The sequence below is a fragment of the Staurois parvus genome, unplaced genomic scaffold (assembly GCF_062004578.1).
Source record: "Staurois parvus isolate SC_StPar_1 unplaced genomic scaffold, SC_StPar_1.0 ptg000165l, whole genome shotgun sequence".
NCBI classification, from domain to species: Eukaryota; Metazoa; Chordata; class Amphibia; order Anura; family Ranidae; genus Staurois; species Staurois parvus.
Window position 1 is genome coordinate 20,105,817 of NW_028317961.1, and position 18,908 is coordinate 20,124,724.

At 40.5% G+C, this 18,908-nt stretch overlaps 1 protein-coding gene across 2 annotated transcripts in view; it reads right to left on the reverse strand.

Moving 5' to 3' along the window:
- The window catches only part of TAGAP (T cell activation RhoGTPase activating protein), a 126,073-nt gene that overhangs the window by 52,494 nt on the left and 54,671 nt on the right, over positions 1-18,908 (reverse strand). For both annotated transcript variants that reach the window (XM_089676291.1, XM_089676290.1), the window contains exon 3: positions 544-714. In XM_089676291.1, the coding sequence (XP_089532417.1) occupies positions 544-714 (171 nt within the window). The remainder of the gene's footprint in view (positions 1-543; positions 715-18,908) is intronic.

The following is an 18,908-nucleotide window of genomic DNA, read 5'->3' on the forward strand; positions in this document are numbered from 1 at the left end:
TCCAGGCAGCACGGACAATGGTGGTAACAAACATTAACTGGAGGTTGACAACGCTACCCGGGACGCTTGCTGATCACATCTGGGCCGCATGCGGCCCGCGGACTGAACACCCCTGGTCTAAACTGAATTTGTAAAGAGATGATTGGTCTATTTATGATCAATGCATTTCCGTATTATTGGGTATTTTATTGTATTATTGTATTGTATATATTATTTTAAATGTGCATGTTCTTATGTGTTACAGCATTTACATTTTGATATTTTTGTTAATTGGGGTTCATGGTTTAATAATATGTTGTTGCATAATACTTTGTATGTTTTTTTGAGCTAATATAGGGTTGTTTGAATCCACATAGTTTGGTTTTTCATTTTGGTTTTTTCTTTGAGTTATTTTCCACATGACACATTTGATTTCTTAGCTTTGAGCCAGCTTTTATTAGTGAGAAATAAATTATGAAAACACATGAAGAAAGAAATAAAGCAAACTCCTGATATTGAAGTTCATAAAGAAGAAAAAAAATACCAATAGAATGCAATTCTTACTTCAGCTTGGCGATTATAATCATATCACTGAAGAGGAAGAGGTATCTCTCCTTTGTCTTCAAATCCTGAGTCAGTTGTACACATTCATGTAAAATCAGCTCTGAATCTTCATTGGATAAACCCAGGACAAAGGGGCATTGCTCAATGGATATGGAGCATCCAGTGTTCTCCCTAGGAACAGATACATTAATATTATAAATGACAAGGTTGTAACATTTGTAAAAATATCCATAATAAATGATTTGCTGCTTATTTTGGCGGCAGATATTTTGACAGATTTTGGCCCCAAACATCCGGTCATACAAAGCATGTTTTAAAAATGCTGATCTTTAGTTCTCATATGTAAAACTTCAAATCTAAAAATGAGAAGAAAAGGTTCACTTTCATAACATATGCCAATGTTCAGTTTGTTTATTTCTATATTATTAAAGTATATATAAATCTAATCACTGATATCCCATAATTTTATTTGAAAAATAATTTCCAATATTTGAAATTTTTCACCCTTTAATAAAGTGGTTGTAAACCCTTACATATACTCAATGAAGCAACTGGCCTCAGGTGATATACAGAGATGAAACAAATACTTTTACATAAGTTGTACCTGTTTATCAACTGTCTTCTCTTCTCTACAGCTGTTCAAAGTGCCGAATTTATAAAGTTTGTCTGAGTGTTCAGAAAAAAGGGGCAGAGAGCTGAAATTACACTCGACACAGCTCAGTGAGGAGAGCTCTGAGAGCTGATGGGAAAGAAGAGACAACCTCCCCTCCCCTTCACACAGCAAACAGGAACAGAGCTGAGGCTGTCAATCACAGACTGTGCCCTCTCATGTCACCATTTTTCTCTTGGTGTCATGAAAACTCATGAGAAGTGACTCATGCTGATAGCAAAGAAACAAAGCAGTATACAGAGATGGCACTTACTGCTCTTAAAGTTGTTCTAAAGCAGTGGTTCTCAACCTGTGGGTCGCGACCCCTTTGGAGGTCGAACAACCCTTTCACAGGGGTCCCCTAAGACCATCAGAAAACACATATTTCCAATGTGTAAAGAGCAGCTACTGTGTAGAAAGCAGCTGCTGTGTTGAAAGCAGCTACTCTGTTAAAAGCAGCTACTGTGTTGAAAGCAGCAGTATTGGAGGCAAAACGACACTCATGAATTATAATTACTGGGTAAATAATTTTATGGTTGGGGGTCCCCACAACATGAGGAACTGTATTAAAGGGTCACGTCATTAGGAAGGTTGAGAACCACTGTTCTAAAGGATCAAGGTTTTTTACCTTCATGCATTATATGCATGAAGGTAAAAAACCTTCTGTGTGCAGCATCCCCTCCATCCCCCCCTAGTGCTCACCTAACCCCCTCCTCGATCCAGCAATGTGCACTGGAGTCTTGGCTATCCTGGGACTCCCTCTTCTCATTGGCTGAGACAGAAGTGGGAGCCATTGGCTCCTACTGCTGTCAATCACAGCCAGTGTGCCAATGAGTAGAGAGAGGGGGTAGGGCCGAGCCACAGCTCTGTGTGTGAATGGACACACAGAGCAGGGGGTGCCCCCCATGGCAAGGACAGCAGGTGAGTATACACGTATTTGTGATTTTTTTCTTAAAAAAATAAACCTTTAAAATCACTTTGCTTTGTTCATATTTCATGCCTGGGGTTTACAATTACAGCCACTTTAAATAATTTTGATCCTGCCATGAAGATACCTGTTCAGGCATTTGATGTCAGAGGGTGACAACACTCTGTCTTCCAATTGTGCTTGTGGATGTCACCCTGCCATGTTCTTTTGGTAAGGACCCCAAGGTCTTCTCAACAGGCATGTTCTACTGTTGTTACTATCAGCAAACCTGTGCTGAAAAATACCATGCAGACATTTCTGGAGTGCATGAATGTAGACAAAAAGGGACTGCAAAGGGGTTGCAGGAGATCAGCAGTGCTGATATAATAGTAAAAAGATTGTTTTTTAAAAACAAAAATGGTAATTGTACATGATGAGTGTTTTAGCATACTAAATGTCCTTTTAGTTATGTTCACAAATACTTAAAGCTGAACTCCAGACAGATATAAAAGACACAACATAATACAGATCTGTATTTATTAATGCATCATTGTAAGAATTTTTTGCACTGTATGGCAGAGCTGTGTAAGTTTAAGAACTAGATGAATTTATGTAACTCTCTAGTGGGTAAAATACCTCCCGTATGTGCTTTTCATCATTAGTATGGATAAGATTCAGGTTTGCCGCAAACATGTGTTTGAGGCTAATCCAGAACATTATATTACTCACATTCACCACACTCCCTTTCCCCATAAAGAAAATAAAGGTTAGGCATACACCAGTTAGGTCTATTATCCATGATTAAAACTGTCCTGCTGCTGGCCAGCTTCACAATACTGTATCATCTGCAGTCCCCTAATCTTAATTCTTGTAGTAATAGACCTGCCTCTACCCATTATCTTTAATACATCTTGACCCATAATCACTTATGTGCTTGCTTATCCTGCTAATGGCCAGCTTTACACTGCTATACTATGTAGTATTTTTATTCTTGTATTAAACACTGACATGGTGGGTCATTGCCAAGAGGGGAGAGAGATCAGCAAACATCCATTTGCTGATCTCCCCTTCCTGTTATTGACCTAGAAATGTAAAATGTCACTTGTGGGTTCTTGTGTCATTCTTTCTAGACAGTAAGGCCATTGGAAGAAGCTAATGGAATTAACCACAATTTATGCAAAAAAATACACCACGATACATTAATAATGTGCCTAATAATGTCCTTGTCAATTATATATATAGTCCGTGTGCTTTCATACCACATAGTAAAAATCTATATCAAACATCATAAGTTCATAGTGCACACATAAATGCTCTTGAACCTTCCAGTGCTGTTAGTCAAAACACCAGTGTGAATCAATGCTGTGAACCGTAATACTTCATCTTGTGCCACCTCAGTGCTCACAGCTTAATACTATGACCCATGTAGCACTACTCTCTTGAGGGCCGCTAGATTTGTTTGGGTCCAGCTAAGCTTTGCATGGCCAGGCAAAATGCATTTTTCCACATTTCCACATTCAGAGTCAGTAAACAGCCCTTGAGCTGGTTTTTAGTTGTTTTTATTAAGGGGTTAACAATGTGGACGAGGTCTAAGAATGTAGTCATGGCACCTCTGTATTTCTGTCAGATAATGCACCACTTCGCCCATAAAATTGTTGCAATTACAAATGTTTTGGCATTCTTGTGTTTATTTCTTTTGTTTGTATTGTATGACACAAAAAAATGGAGAATCAAAAAGCCAAATCTGACACATGCAATGCAAGACCTCAAAAATGGACTGGACAAAATGAATGGCACCCTAAATTTAATAACTGAAATCAATCGCTTCCTGTAACCATTAATGAGTTTCTTACACCTCTCTACTGGAATATTGGACCTCTTCTTCGCCACGCTCCAGGTCTCTCAGATTGGAAGAGTTCCTTTTCCCAACTGCTGTTTTGAGACCTCTCCACAGGTGCTTCATGGGATTTAGATCTGGACTTATTGCTGGCCAGTTCAGTACTCTCCAGCGCTTTGTCTGAAACCATTTCTGGATGCTTTTTGGCATGTGCTTTGGGTCATTGTCCTACTGTAAGACCCATGACCACTAACGTAGACCCAACTTTCTGACACAGGGTCCTTCATTGCATCCCAACATTCTTTGTTAGTCTTCAGATTTCAGAATGCCATGCACACAGTCAAGACATCCAGTGCCTGAAGCCGCAAAGCAACCCCAAAACATCAGTGAACCTCCATCATGTTTGACTGTAGGGACTGTATTGTTTTCTTTAAAGGCCTCATTGTTTTTTCTGAAAACAGTAGAATGATGTGCTTTACCAAAAAGCTGTAATTTTGTTTTGTCTGTCCACAGCACATTCTTCCAAAAGGATTTTTGTCTTCCTCAGGTAAGTTATGGCAAATTCCAATCTGGCTTTTTTTATGCTTCTCTGTTAGCAGTGGGGTCCAACTGGGTCTCCTACCATAGAATCCCATTTCATTCAGATAACGACATATGTGAGCTGACCCAGTTGTACCCTATGCCTGATGGTCAGCTTGAATTTGTCTAGAAGTTGATCGAGGTTCTTTAGTCACTATTCAAACCATCCTTCATTGCAATCTTTGATCAATTTTACTCTTTCATCCATGTCCACGGAGATAAGCTACAGTGACATGGGCTGTAAACTTCTTGACAATGCTGCGCACAGTGGACACAGGAAAATTAAGATCTGTTAATTGAGACAGGTGAGTTTAATTACAAATTACAGGAGCATCACAAACTTGGAATGCATATATTTCTTCCAAATTTGAGAAGGTGCCAATAATTTTGTCCAGTCCATTTTTGGGGTTTTGGGTGTAATGCGTCAGATTTGGCGTTTTGTTTCTCCACTTTTTCTTTTTGTGTCATACCAATACAAACAAAAGAAATAAACATGGAGAATGACTAAACATTTGTAATTTCAACAATTTTCTGGGCGGAATGGTGCATTATCTAACAGAAATGCAGGGGTGCCAATATTTTTGGCCATGAGTGTATATGAGATGCCCAAGGAACAGCTTGAGGACAAACTTCTTAGTAACCTGTATAAAAAATGTGGATCTGAAAATAGCAACTGTCTCTTTTAAGGAGCACTAAAGTCTCCTTGATGTACCTCCTCAGACCCCAAACGAATCCTCCCTCTTCACCTAGCTGCACTGAGGTTATCCCTGGGCAAGGGATTCCAAGGGCTGACACTTAAGTAGTCCCGGATGAGAATTAGTTGGGTCTTGCACCTGACTTCCCTCTTCCTTTATCTGGCCCAGGGGGTGTAGAAGTAAAAAATTGGAACCACCACTCTTGTGTAATAAAATATATAATATTTTGGGGGCTTTACATAATGTTGAGAACTAAAATAATTTTTTTAAAAATGCAAAAACGGCCATCGCAGTGAAGGGGTTTATGGATTCTGTGTATTTTCAGAGTTAACAGAGTTTTTGATGATATTAATCTCTTATTAGTATGCATAACTGATGTACTCATTAATGACATTACATTGAAGTTGTTTCTTTAATATCTGATCTTTCTCAAGACAAGCAGAAGTATGCTTTGTGGTTGGTTTGTGGTGTAACCCATGTGACAGATTGCAGAATCTTGTGCTTTTCACCTAGGTCTTTTATATTTTGCTTGTTCCACACAAGTGAAACTGTGTGAATTTCCCCCACCTTTCTCCATTATATCATAACAATAAATAAACAAGTATAACGTAGAAAACATCACTATGTCTTCTGACTTTAGGTGATTACTATGTAAAATATAGGAAATATTTCTGTAGTATTACTCCATGCTGTGGCCTGTATACTGTGTTTCAGCCTTGTCCCATGTACAGAGATTTCTCCAGATTCTCTGAATCTTTTGATGATATTATGTACGGTAGATGAAGGTATACTTTTTGGATTATACATTTAGGAACATTCAGTGTTATATGCATCCAAAATACCCCATCTGCTTATGCTCCAAAACACCCCATGTGCTTCACCAACCACTCGGAGGTTTACCAGAGAGACTGTGACCCTCACATGAGAAGTCAAACAGTGCTTGTGTGTCATTTCAAAAAGCGGTCACCACCCTGCTTGGTACCTTCCTATAGGATCATCTCCCATTTACATGAGCAAGATCGATACATGGTATGTGAAAAGGGCAAGACAAAAACACTCCAATAGTGTAAATCCAGTATATATTAAGTTTAAAAGCGGTTCAATACACTCACATGGATGTTATGCATGAAAGCATATAGGAAACTACACATCCTAGAATTTCTTGAGGTTCGTGTGCATGCGTGTTGACATCATGGCCTCCAGCTCACCCAAATGAGCTTTGTCATCAGGGGGAAAAATGCACCACAGTAGTGTGAAGGGCTCTAAGTGTGTATTACTGTATGAAATAACAGAGGCATGTAGTTGTTTACATTTTTCATAACTTCAGGATTCTATTGTTTGACCTGGTTACATATAGTTATCTAGTTAGTCTGGCTGAAAAAATACAAAAGTCCATCTAGTTCAACCATAAAAAAAAAAAATGTATAATCCTATACCCACAGTTGATCCAGATGAAGGCAAAAAACCAAGCAAAGCATGATGCAATTTGCTCCTGCAGGGGAAAAAATTCCTTCCTGATCCCCCAAGAGGCAATTGGATATTCCAATATGGTTATACTCACTAACTTATTGGGAGACAGTGTTAGAGCAATCACAGTTGGTAGCAACTGTAAGGCAAGCCATATTTTAATTCCCCCATCAGATGTCCCCACATGGGACCAAATACTATCATATGCTGATGACACAAAACTAAACCTCTTTCGCTGCTCTCATGAATGCTATTGCTGGAGGACAAAATAGGAAAGAGGAGGAGAGAAGGGATAGAGATTTGGGGGAAGGAAGGGAAGAAATGGAGGAAGGAAGGAAGGCAAGAAAGGGGGTGGAGGAAAAAAGAAAGGAAGGGAGGAAGGAAGGGAGGGGATGGAGGAAGAAAGGGAAGGAAGAAAGGGGATTGTGATATGGACACATGATATAAGGTGGTATAGATTTTGTTTATTCATCCCAATCTAATGACAGCCCAACATATACTAGTGCTCCCTGTTCACTCCCTACTGCCACTGTCCACTACCCCCACAAAATCATTGTGAAAAAAATAATACAAAAATAAATTGTAAAAAAATTAAAAAAAACATCCAAAAGCATTTTGAAAAAATGATAAAAATAATAAAACATTAAATTGAAAAAAAAAGTAATAAATAAAAATAAAGCACTACTGACAACATCCACTGCCCTACTGACACCATCCTGCGCATACTACCCACCGTCATACACTCCGCACTCCTCTCCCTGTACATACTACCCATTGCCATACACTCCACACTGTACATTCCTTATTTAACATGATCATATTCCGCACTATGTAAGTAATCTCAGGCACTATTTAACAACACATCTTTTAAACCACACCCAATTTTAAGCGCAATGTAAACCACACCCAATTTTGTCCAGGCGTGCCTCATGCGCCACATTTTTTCTTTATCATTGCCTAGGGCCTGTTTTTGATCTTGCACACGGGCCCACTGATTTCATGATATGCCCCTGGAAGGGGGGGGGGTGTCTCTTCCCTCAATCATCTCTCAGAGCTCTCCTCACTGAGCTCTGCAGAATGTAAAATCAGCTCTCTGCCCCCTTTTTTCTCAACTCTCAGACAAGCTTTATACATTCAGCAGTTTGGACAGATGCAGGGAAGAGGAGACTGCTTCCTGATGCATACAGTGAGGATGCGTAAAGCCTGTGCTTTAGATTGAGGAAGCAGGCCACATGGAGAGAGGAGCTTAAACTGAGCTGTCTGTGAGAGAGCTGCAGAGTGACATAGGAACAAACTTAGAGCCTGGTGCAAGCTGCAGTGTACAGACTGGATAGAGTGTGCAGTGAGACCAGAGCCGAGAGATAGGAAAAAACTCCTAGGGGCCTGCCAGAGATATGGACTGTGAGCTCCATAGAGGGAGAAATGAGGGTGCTGAACCTAAGGATCTATGTAGACATGAGTAACAGGTAGAGGTTTGGGAGGGAAGCCCCAGAGTGTGACATGACCTGGGCTCTGGGGAATATCCCTACACAGTATTAATGTTAACCCCTTGACCAACATAACACAAATATGCGGCCTGACAGAACTGTTTTTTTTTCCGTGAGGTCGCATATTTGTGTACCTGTCATTGTGCTGGGAGCGCGCCGCACGGTACGCTCCCAGCACTAAGAGCGCGGTGTCACTGAGAGCACCAGGTCCCGTTCTAACGATCGGGACCCAGGACTCCTGATTCTGGGGTCACATGATCGCTGTGATAGCCTCTGATTCGCTATCACAGTGATCAGTCACTGTGCAGCCCGGCCCCCTTGTTTTTTTTCTCTCTCTATGAATGGAGGAGAGAGAGATGGCATAGAGAGAAAAAAAATGTTTGCTAAAAAAAAAAAAAAAAGAAAGAAAAAAAGATAATTAAATATTAAAAAATAAAATAAAGACAAAATACCTAGATAAAGGTTTGATCTAGTTCAGTGCTAGGGTTAGTATTTGGGTCAAGGTCATGGTCAAAGGTCAAGGTCAAAGGTCAGGATTACAAAAAAATGGTATCAGTGTCAGTTAGTGTCAATGTCAATGTGTTTTAGGTAAAAAAAAGACAAAAACTAAATGTGCACCATTGTAAAATATGAAAGTGCAGCGCTAACTTAAAACAATGATTACACATATGATAGATCCCATATGAATGTGGATCGGCAAAAAGACGGCGTCAGTTCATCAGATGTGCTAAATACGTATACAGTCTCCAACCCCCTCTGATGATGTGTACTTACACAATACGCGTTAGGGAAGTGCCAAGCTATGTTTATCTTATGTACATGTACCTCCGGTCTGGCCGTTTATAAGCAGCTGTACCTTTGCTAGTAAGTTCTTTTCTGATTGTTCATTTTTAAATAAACGTTATCACACTATTTGAGGCTTTTTTCCACGGGCTCTTTATTTCTGGGGAGCCTGTAAATCCAGTAGGTCCTGGGACTGTGCCTAACAAGAACACATCTGCAGTGACATCCCTGGATCCCTGATACAGCTTCTCCTGGAACCGATGACATCTAGTGGTCACCCTATAGATGACACCCACCTGATCCATCAACACAGTGGCTGGACACAGCTTCCATCCGGACAGATGACATCTAGTGGTCACCCTATAGATGACACCGCCTTGCTCCAGTGATACAGTGGCTGAGTACCAGGGACAGGTCTTAAATGTCCCATGCGCTTTAACATGCGCTATCTGGTTAGTGCATTACTTGGCTTTTCTTTATCATTTCTGATATCTACTATCCCTGGCTCCTCAAGTGTTGGAGACTGTATACGTATTTAGCACATCTGATGAACTGACGCCGTCTTTTTGCCGATCCACATTCATATGGGATCTATCATATGTGTAATCATTGTTTTAAGTTAGCGCTGCACTTTCATATTTTACCATTTACTCTGGAGGTTCACGAGGTGCCTTTTAGTGCCAGCAGCTACCCTATCTACATCCACATACTGCGCTCGATTTTATATATATATTTTATATATGTTTATTTTATCTAAATGTGCACCATTGTTTCTGGGCTGTACTGCGGATACAACAAATAACATACACATATATGGTATCACTGCAATCGTCAAGAGCTGGAGAATTTATTTTGGGTTGTTCTTTGGTGGTAGGTTATGGTAGTAACAAAAACACACAGCTAAATAAAAAAATGATGTTTTTTAATATTTTGGGCCAGTTTTCCTTTGATAATAAACAAAAATCGGGAGATATCCATTACCATTTACCACCAAATGAAAGCTCAATTTGTCTTGAAAAAAACAAGGTATAATTCACCTGGATGTACAAAGTAGTTGTGATGATATGTACGTTTTTTCTGACATATGTCAATGTTGCAAAATTGTGCTTAGGCATTTAGATTTGTTTTACCCTTAGGCGTGAAGGGGTTAAACAGCCTTTTGGACACCTGTATTTGTGCTAAGCATGCTTACGTTTGCTAAACTTTGATGCCGCTAGGAGAATCTGCCCATTTTGGGAGTGTTCTGTGGATTGCAAATACTCTCACTTTAGGAGCGACCACACCAATGAGAGTTTAAGGGCTCCACTGCCATTGGACTTTAAATCTGCTCTTTCATTGGTTAGGGCTGTAGGTAGGGACAAAGAACTTTAATATAGTCCACCTTTTTACTGGTGTTCTTTGTTATTGAGGGGATTTTCATTAATTCTGTTGATACTGTTAAAATTAATTAGTTGTTACCTTTAATTAACCTAGTGTTCTGGCCTCTGGGTCTTCCACATCCTGTTTGAGGGAGCAAAGTTGAATTGAGTTATCGTGTTGTTTATTACCTTGGTAAATGTGAAAAAGGGTTAATTATACTGTGACAATATCTGCGTTAACATTGTTCTATTTCAGGGCTTGTCCTGACACTAACAAACACCATCTGCATTGCTACTGACGTGCCAGTAAGTGTTGGGTTCAGTTGAAGGTGGGTCACCACTGGGGGACATCACAAGGATGCAACATCTCAGCAGCTCCTTTGGGAGTCTGAACTACACTGAACACCAGGGAATACAGCCAGTTATTCTAGACACTAGAGGGTTAATTGTCTTGCTAGACTCAACTTTGTTACGCACCAGGGTGGCATGCCAGTAAAAAGCTAATGAGAATGACAAGTTTTCTTGCCAACTAAGGAAGACATAATAGCAAACCTTCAACCGCATTTCAGTGCCAGGATCTGCAGCACAGAGAAAAATGACCCATCAGCAATTGTACAATAGGTGACACTTCATGATTAATTGGGAGATTTTGTTGAACACAGCAACATGACCTTACTGAGCACATTCCTTGATGTTTTATTTTATTTAGCTTATTCTTTAGTGTGGTATTCTGAGGTTGATGTTGTAAGTAGTAACACTATTTTGTGTTTTATTGAAGGTACTGAAGAATGGTGCTAGACCATCAATCACATTTATCAAAATAACTGTGCTATTGGTGTGTACACAGGAATCGAGTTCCAAGACCCCTGACTAATGTAATCATTTGGACCCCTGTGTTCATATAAAGTTATAACTAGGTATGCACTAATTGCAGTATCGGTGCCGAAACCAAGTATTTTCATGGGTGCTCGCACTAGTGAAAATGCTCCTAATACCGGAAACCGATACTTTGCACTGTGATTTGTGTCAATACAGATTGCACCACAAAGATTAGCAGATTAGCATGCGATTTAAACAGGAATGTTATTCCTCTCCACATTGCATGCGGTTTTCCCACTGCTCCTGTGTGAACCCAGGCTTGTCATAGCCTGCGAGTTCATGCAGGAGCAGTGCGGGAAACCTCCACGCAGGCATCCCATGTTGAGCGGAGAGTGGGCGTGTGGGGATGTATATGTAGCATCCTTCTAGGTTAGCTAGGGGGAGCTAGACTCCAATGGTTAGGTAGGGGCTGAGGAGCAGCCTAGGTGTATTAGCCAGAGTGGGGTCAAATTGTGGTTAGGGCTAAAAGTCTCTGCAGGCCAGCCCCTCTGGAATTTCCCCCTGATCTAGGGCTTTTGGAGGAAAGCATTAGAGGTAGTGGGTGGATCTGAAGAGTGGCTGACTGCACTCTTGAGGGGTCCTAGCCAATCCCCTACAGAAGGCTTAGCAAGGAGCTAAACACCCTTAAAAGTGTTGGAGCCTGCTCCTTGGCAAAAATGTTAAGGCGGAAAACTTGTAACTCACTGGCCCCCTGAAAGAAGACTACCTGTGTGGCAGGGAAGGAGTGGCCCAGCTGATAGGCCTGCAAGCTATACAGGAGAGAATCTAAGTGGGTACACCTGCACCCCCGGGGCAGATAGGGGAAGAAGCACTCTGGTAGGAAATCAAATTAATCCCTCACTAGTGACTGTTCATCTAAAGGGACAGGAGCCAAATCCCCTGCTCAGGAAAACCTCCAGATTGCTGGGGGAAGAGGAGAATTTCATCTGGGGTCTGTGGTGGTACATTGTGGAGATGCAGGCTAGCTCTCCAACAGAGACTGTTGCAGAAGAGAAGCTCATGAATAGTTCCAGGAAGTTTGTCCTCAATTTTTGGTTCCCCTGGGCATCCTATACACCCCTAACCCTATCTCAGTACAAAATCCTCACCATAAACGCCCCTCCATGTTATCCTATGTGTCCATGCAGACACAGACTTTTAGAAGATTTTAGTGTCAGATGTTTACAGGCAGAAAAAAAACGCCAGGGCCAGTGCGTCCAGGAGCAACAGTGTTTTGGCAGAAAAAATGCTTGCCGATACGTCTAAACGAACCTAAACATGTGTTTAGCGCTTGAGCGTTAATTAATTTCAATGGCCAGAATAAATTATTATTACGGCCAATTAAACACCCAAGCTCTTGAGGCCTGTAAATGCACCTAAAGGCTTGTAAAAGCATTGGACAGTTTTACAAGTTTTGGGCGTTTTTTCTGCCAAAACGCTATGGCCAAAAAGAGGAGCATTTTTATAACGTCCTTTGTGCATGAGGCCTTTCATAGAATGTGAAATATTTACAGACACATTTTCACATAGATAGTGTAAAGTACACCAAAGGATAACAGCTTTCCTGTACAATGATGTGTGTAGCCAATGATTTGGGGTGGGTTTCCAGTCGCGCAGTCTGTCCTAGTTGATGATTGGTGTGACATCTTTCTAAGAGCAAGTCTCGTGGCCAGATTTAATACAAGGGTACGGCATATAGGTAAGATTCTATGACGCAAACCTAAACGACATGGGACATTAGTAACATATGTATGAGTCCATAAAGTCCAAAATTATCAATTAGTCCATAAATTGTACACCATATAGGTAGCTCCACCAAGAAGATTGGAATGGATTCTTACTGTATTGACAAGAAAAAGCACAAGGGGGTACCTCCTTGTGCTTTCTCTTGTCAATACAAGGCTACGGAAGACTGCTGTTTATGGTCAGAAAAGTCAGTCCAGGTACATTTCTAGCAAAATGACAGCCAGTGGCAGCACAGCCAGGGGTAGCATTGGCAACTATCATCTTGGATAAAGTATTGATCTTGTTTAAAATATTAAGCATTTCACTTCTGCTCTGTATCATCTGAATAACTCTTGTCTATCCCATCACAGGTAAATGTCTGCGAGCAATATCCATCCCTATTATTGCAAATGCCATGTATGAATGCTAATTCACCCTGCTGTGCTATATGGTAAATGTCTGCAAGCAATATCCACCTGTACTATTGCCCATGCAATGTATGAATTCTAATTTACCCTGCTGTGCTATATGGTAATCTTTACTGTTTTGAAAATCCACCTCTAACTGAAGCTGATTCATAACTATCAATGTTCTTATTGGTAATTCTTACTGCCTCAAAAATCTTTAACTCTGTCCATATTACTGTGGTGTTTATTTTGCTCTTATCGTCTAACCCAAATTTATGAGCTGATCCTCATCTTTACAACTCTGCCCTCCTGCTCTCTTGTTGCCTCTTGTAGTCCTCCTTTGGTGTGAGAAGTTTGCCCTGCTAGCCATTTGTCTCTCCTATGCATTCCCAATTGATTAAATGGCAATATCCCCACCCAACTCAGTATACATTTAGGCTTTCCTTAGGGGAGGCACAGCCAGGGGCAGCATTGGCAACTATCATCTTGGATAAAGTATTGATCTTGGATTAAGTATTGAGCATTGCACTTCAACTCTGCACTTCAGCGAAAGCACAAAGCAAGAAACCACAGCAGACAACTTAAAATACTAAACAGACCACAGGTGACCTGTTTCCCCATCCAGCTCTTTTAGCTCTTACCCAGTCTGTTCTTCATCTCACCACTTTGTAACATGCACTTCCTACTCTTCCTTCTCACAGTTGTATCCTCTTTCTTCAAACTCTCTCTCCTTCACCCCTCTTCTCCACCCCACAGCTTTTATATATATATATATATATATATATATATATATATATATATATATATATATATATATATATATATATATCACCCTCACTCCTGTCACCTTATTACTGTACTCATGAACTCCTACTAATTCTGAACCCACATACTAATAAAAACTCCAGGACATTGGGACCTGTCCCTCCGTATAAGTCATACTCACCATCTTTTTCCTTTGACCAACACACCCAGCACCCCCTATCCTCTAACAGTGGCTGCAATCCACACAATCTGGTTAATATTCCTCTTCTTCCTAGAACCAGCCTCCCCTTTTCCTGTGCCCTTTGGAATGCCAGCTCTGTCTGTAACAAACTCTCCTCTGTCCATGACCTTTTTATCACAAACTCCTTTAACCTACTTGCAATTACGGAAACCTGGCTTCATGAATCTGCATTTCCCTCTCCTGCTGCCCTCTCCCATGGTGGTCTCCTCTAGACTCACTCTCCCAGGCCTAGTGAATGGAAAGGAGGTGGAGTTGGAATCCTCCTATCTCCTCAAAGCACTTTTCAGGTCCTTCATTCACTATATTTGTCTATTCTCTCCAGTTTCTTTAAGAATTGATGTGATCAACCTCCACAACATCTCCAGAATATGCCCCTTTTTACCCAATGATACTGCAAAGCTCCTAATTCACTCCCTGGTTATCTTTCGCCTCAACTACTGCAACTTCCTCCTCATTGACTTACCTTTACATAGGCTATCCCCCCTCCAGTTCATCATGAATGCTGTTGCCAGGCTCATCCACCTTACCAAGTGTGCTAGTGTCTGCTACCCCTTTCTGTCAATCCCTCCACTGGCTTCCACTAGCCCAACAAATAAAATTCAAAATACTAACAACACCTTACAAAGCCAATCACAGCTACATCATCAAACTGGTCTCAAAATATCAACCAAACCGCTCTCTTCGATCTTCCCAAGACCTTCTGCTCTCTAGTTCCTGTCTCACCTCCACCCATGCTCACCCCCAAGACTTCTCCTGAGCTTCTCCCATCCTATGGAACACCCTACCCCAATCTGTCCGGCTATCTCCTAATCTATCCACTTTTAGACGATCCAGGGAAAACCTCTCTTTAAAGAAGACTATCCTGCTTATAGCTAGTAAACTGCCTTTTATTTCCTCCATCAGCTCATCCCCCACAGCTATTACCTTTTTTATCACTAAACCATTCCTCTTAGATTGTAAACTGTAATAAGCAGGGCCCTCTGTTTCCTCTTGTACCATTGTAACTGTAACTGTAATGTCTACCTTCATTTTGTAAAGTGCTGCGCAAACTGTTGACGCTATATAAATCCTGTAAATAATAATAATGTAACATTTTAATTCATTTTCTGCCTAGTTTGCTTTCACCTTTGGTTGATAATTTAATAGTACTTTTTATTTTGGTATGTGCTTTTCCATGAGTAGCTCAATATCTTGTTCTTATTTAAAATGTTAAGGTTTTTGGGGGGTTTTTGGAATGGGTTATGCAATACAAAACTGTCAATTGTTCCATCATGCATTATTAAGATGACATTATTTTTATTGGTCCTAGTAGTAGTAATCTTTGCCAACATATGCTGAACCTGAACACATGAATACATTTTGCTTCTTTCTTTGGCATTCCACTGTCAACAAAAGATCCAGTCACCAGGCCCTCATTCCTGGGTACAGAGATAGACATGGTTGACAATGTTTTTCAACTCTCTCTAGCCAAGATGGCTAAACTCCAGAGTATCACTAATCTGTTTGTTTTTGAGTCATAGAACAACAGAAGCACTCTGTTGGACCTCCGAAAATATAAAATCATGTCTATGCACAGAGTTTTCTCCCACCACCTATTGTTGGAAATATGAGATATAAGAAAGTCAACCTATTTTATCTGTATAGCAGAAAAACTGAGGGATAAACTGAAGCGTGCAAATGATTTATGCAAGATTACAGTGGGAGATCTTGTTGCCAGGATCTGGAACTGTCCATTGCTTTTGTACCTTTATTCAAGGATACTGCAGGCTCACAAGGTTTTAAGGCCATTCTTAGGTAGAATTGGTTACTGGAGCCTGACCAGAGAATTGAGTGAAATTCAATTTAACATTTAGTTTTTGTTACAAACATGTCCCAAGTACTAAGTAACATTCTCTAGTATTACCTAGGGCAGATGTATTGGGACCTTTCTCCTCAAGCAACCTTGTTAGGATCCATATGCCCAACTTCTTATCTGGTCCAGATCTTCATGGCATCATCTACCTTTAATGCCCAGTGCCACTAGTACAGTGTCAGTGCTTTTTATTAGCACTGATCACTGTATTAGTGTCACTGGGGATGTCATTGACAGTTAGTTCCCCCCAGTGTCAGAATGCCTGCCACAGTCCCTCTATAAGTTTCTGGTCGCTGCCATTACTAGTATAAAAAAAAAGTTCCAGTATATATACTGCCATTTGTAGACGCTATAACTTTCACGTAAATCAATTAATTTACACGTATTGGGATTTTTTTTAGCAAAAACATGTAGCAGAATACATTTTGGCCTAAATTTATGACGAAATTTGATTTTTTTAAACATTTTTTACTGGATATGTTTTATAGCAAAAAATGAAAAATATTGTTTTTTTTTTAATTTGTCAGTTTTTTTGTTCATAGTGCAAAAAATAAAAAACGCACAGGCGATTAAATACCACCAATAGAAAACTCCATTTGTGGGAAAAAAAGGACATACATTTCATTTGGGTGCAGCGTTGCATGACCGTGCATTTGTCAGTTAAAGTAATGCAGTGCCATATCACAAAAAATGGCCTGGTCAGAAAGGGGGGTAAATCCTCTGGAGGACAAGTATTTAATAGTCATGGTAAGGTATGGCACGAAGGTACACATTGCCAGAAGAAAAAAGGTAAAAATAACATCTGCAGTTGGTTACTGAAGAATTTTTGTGAGATAGGTATCAAAACAATGGATAAGAAATTTACAAATTTTGAGACAACCTGTTTCCTTTTTTCCTAGTGCATTGTCCCTGTCATCTATCTGCCACTTTGAACCTATTTTTAAAGCAAAATTGGGCTTCACCTTCAATTGAGCTCTATGCTAGTCCTTCCTGCTGAAACCAGAGCGAATGGTCTTCTTCTTAAAGATGTATTAAGAAGTCAAAAACTGACAATGGGAGAGATCGCTGGCCTTCAGGTAATATTTTGCCTCTCTATAAATGTCACAGCTGTGTGATGTCAGGTATCCTTGCCAGTTTGGACTTAGAATGTTGCTGAATTGTGTGCCCATTAAAATGGCTTGTTTCTGGTTTTGTACCTGGTTTTTAATCTGCTAAATTTAGACTGAAGGTTTGGATTACTAAAGCTAAGGATACAGTATTTGGTTAAATAATTAATAAATCTGCCTCCAGCCCATTGTCATACTATACTCATATGTCTGTGTTCCTATCTATATAAATTTGTGAGTTTATCCTGGCAGGATTAAAAGTTGTCTGTCAGCAGTGTAGTATGTTAATTAATTTATCTCGGAGGCCACATGAGCAATCCAGCATGTGCACTAGCCCGCCTAAAAAGTTATTCAATCTTTAATACAAAAAAATTAAGTTTGTATTTGATTGAAAACATTTTTTCTCCTTTTTTTCTGTTGACTCGGCTAGGACCTTTAACTTTAAGTAGGTGGATAGTTTAAGGGTGGGATGCACTAATTTTTTTTTTGTTTCAAATGTCACCAAGGTACATCCTGTCATATATTAAAAGAGAATGAAATATCTGCAGTGACTTCATTTTCTGTTTTCCCCCTGCCACAAACACATTTTTGTATCTATACTTGATTGGCTGTTAATTAAATTTAACACCTAAACAGTGTAGGTGGTGCAAGAGTAGGTGTACTTTCACAGATCAACAGTGTGACCTATGTATCTTACCACTCAGGTATTAAACTCTCCAGAACTCGTTCTAGCTTGTTAGCACAAAAAAGTTTACCTGGAGTTCAGCTGGAAGAGCACAGCTACACACCAGATGTGCAGAACCACTCATGGCGGCTGAAGACCCCCAGTGTGTAACGCTAAAATGACAAGTGCTCAGATCAATACACTGGCAAGTCAAAGGTGAAAGGTGCATATGGACGTGGAAATGTTAGATACAGTTTATGGCAAGTCTTTCTATTCTGATTAGCTGGATTGTGTGTTGAGGATTTTTTTTAAAGGAGTAGAAAAATTCCAGTCGTTGCTAAATGGAGTAGAGAAGAGTAAAAAAAGGCAAACAGAGTGAATGGCAAGTCACTTGACTGATGAATCACTGATTAGTGGTGTGAAACACTACACAGGTACGAAGGGAGGAGATGGGAAGAGAGGCTTGCAGGGGGGCAGCTGGTGATGATGGACCTTTCCTCTATGTTTTCCCATTAACTTGTTAGGCGCCAAGTCTGGGTCACTTCCCCCGGGGTGGGTTCTTCTGGGCAACGCTGGACACCTGTAACAGGGTCACTCTCCTTACATATGGGGTACCTTTGCTTGTGCTAATTCCATCAATGCCCCGTGACAAGTCTGAAGCTGCCATCAGGGAACACTTGACCTTAAGGGGAGCCTCTAACATTAGAGATGATCGTGCGCCATGTACACTAGCACAATAACCTCGGTCACTGTGTTAAAGTGATTCTAAAGGCTTATTTTTTTCTAAGAACATTTCTGTACTTACCTGCTGTGTGCAGTGGTTTTGCACAGAGTAGCCCGGATCCTCCTCTTCTCAGGTCATGCTCTTGGCCCCTCCCTCCTGTTGGGTGCCCCCACAGCAAGCAGCTGGCTAAGGGGACACCCGCTGCTCCATGTGTCCATTCACACATGGAGCCATGGCTCGGCCCCACCCCCTCTCTCTTCT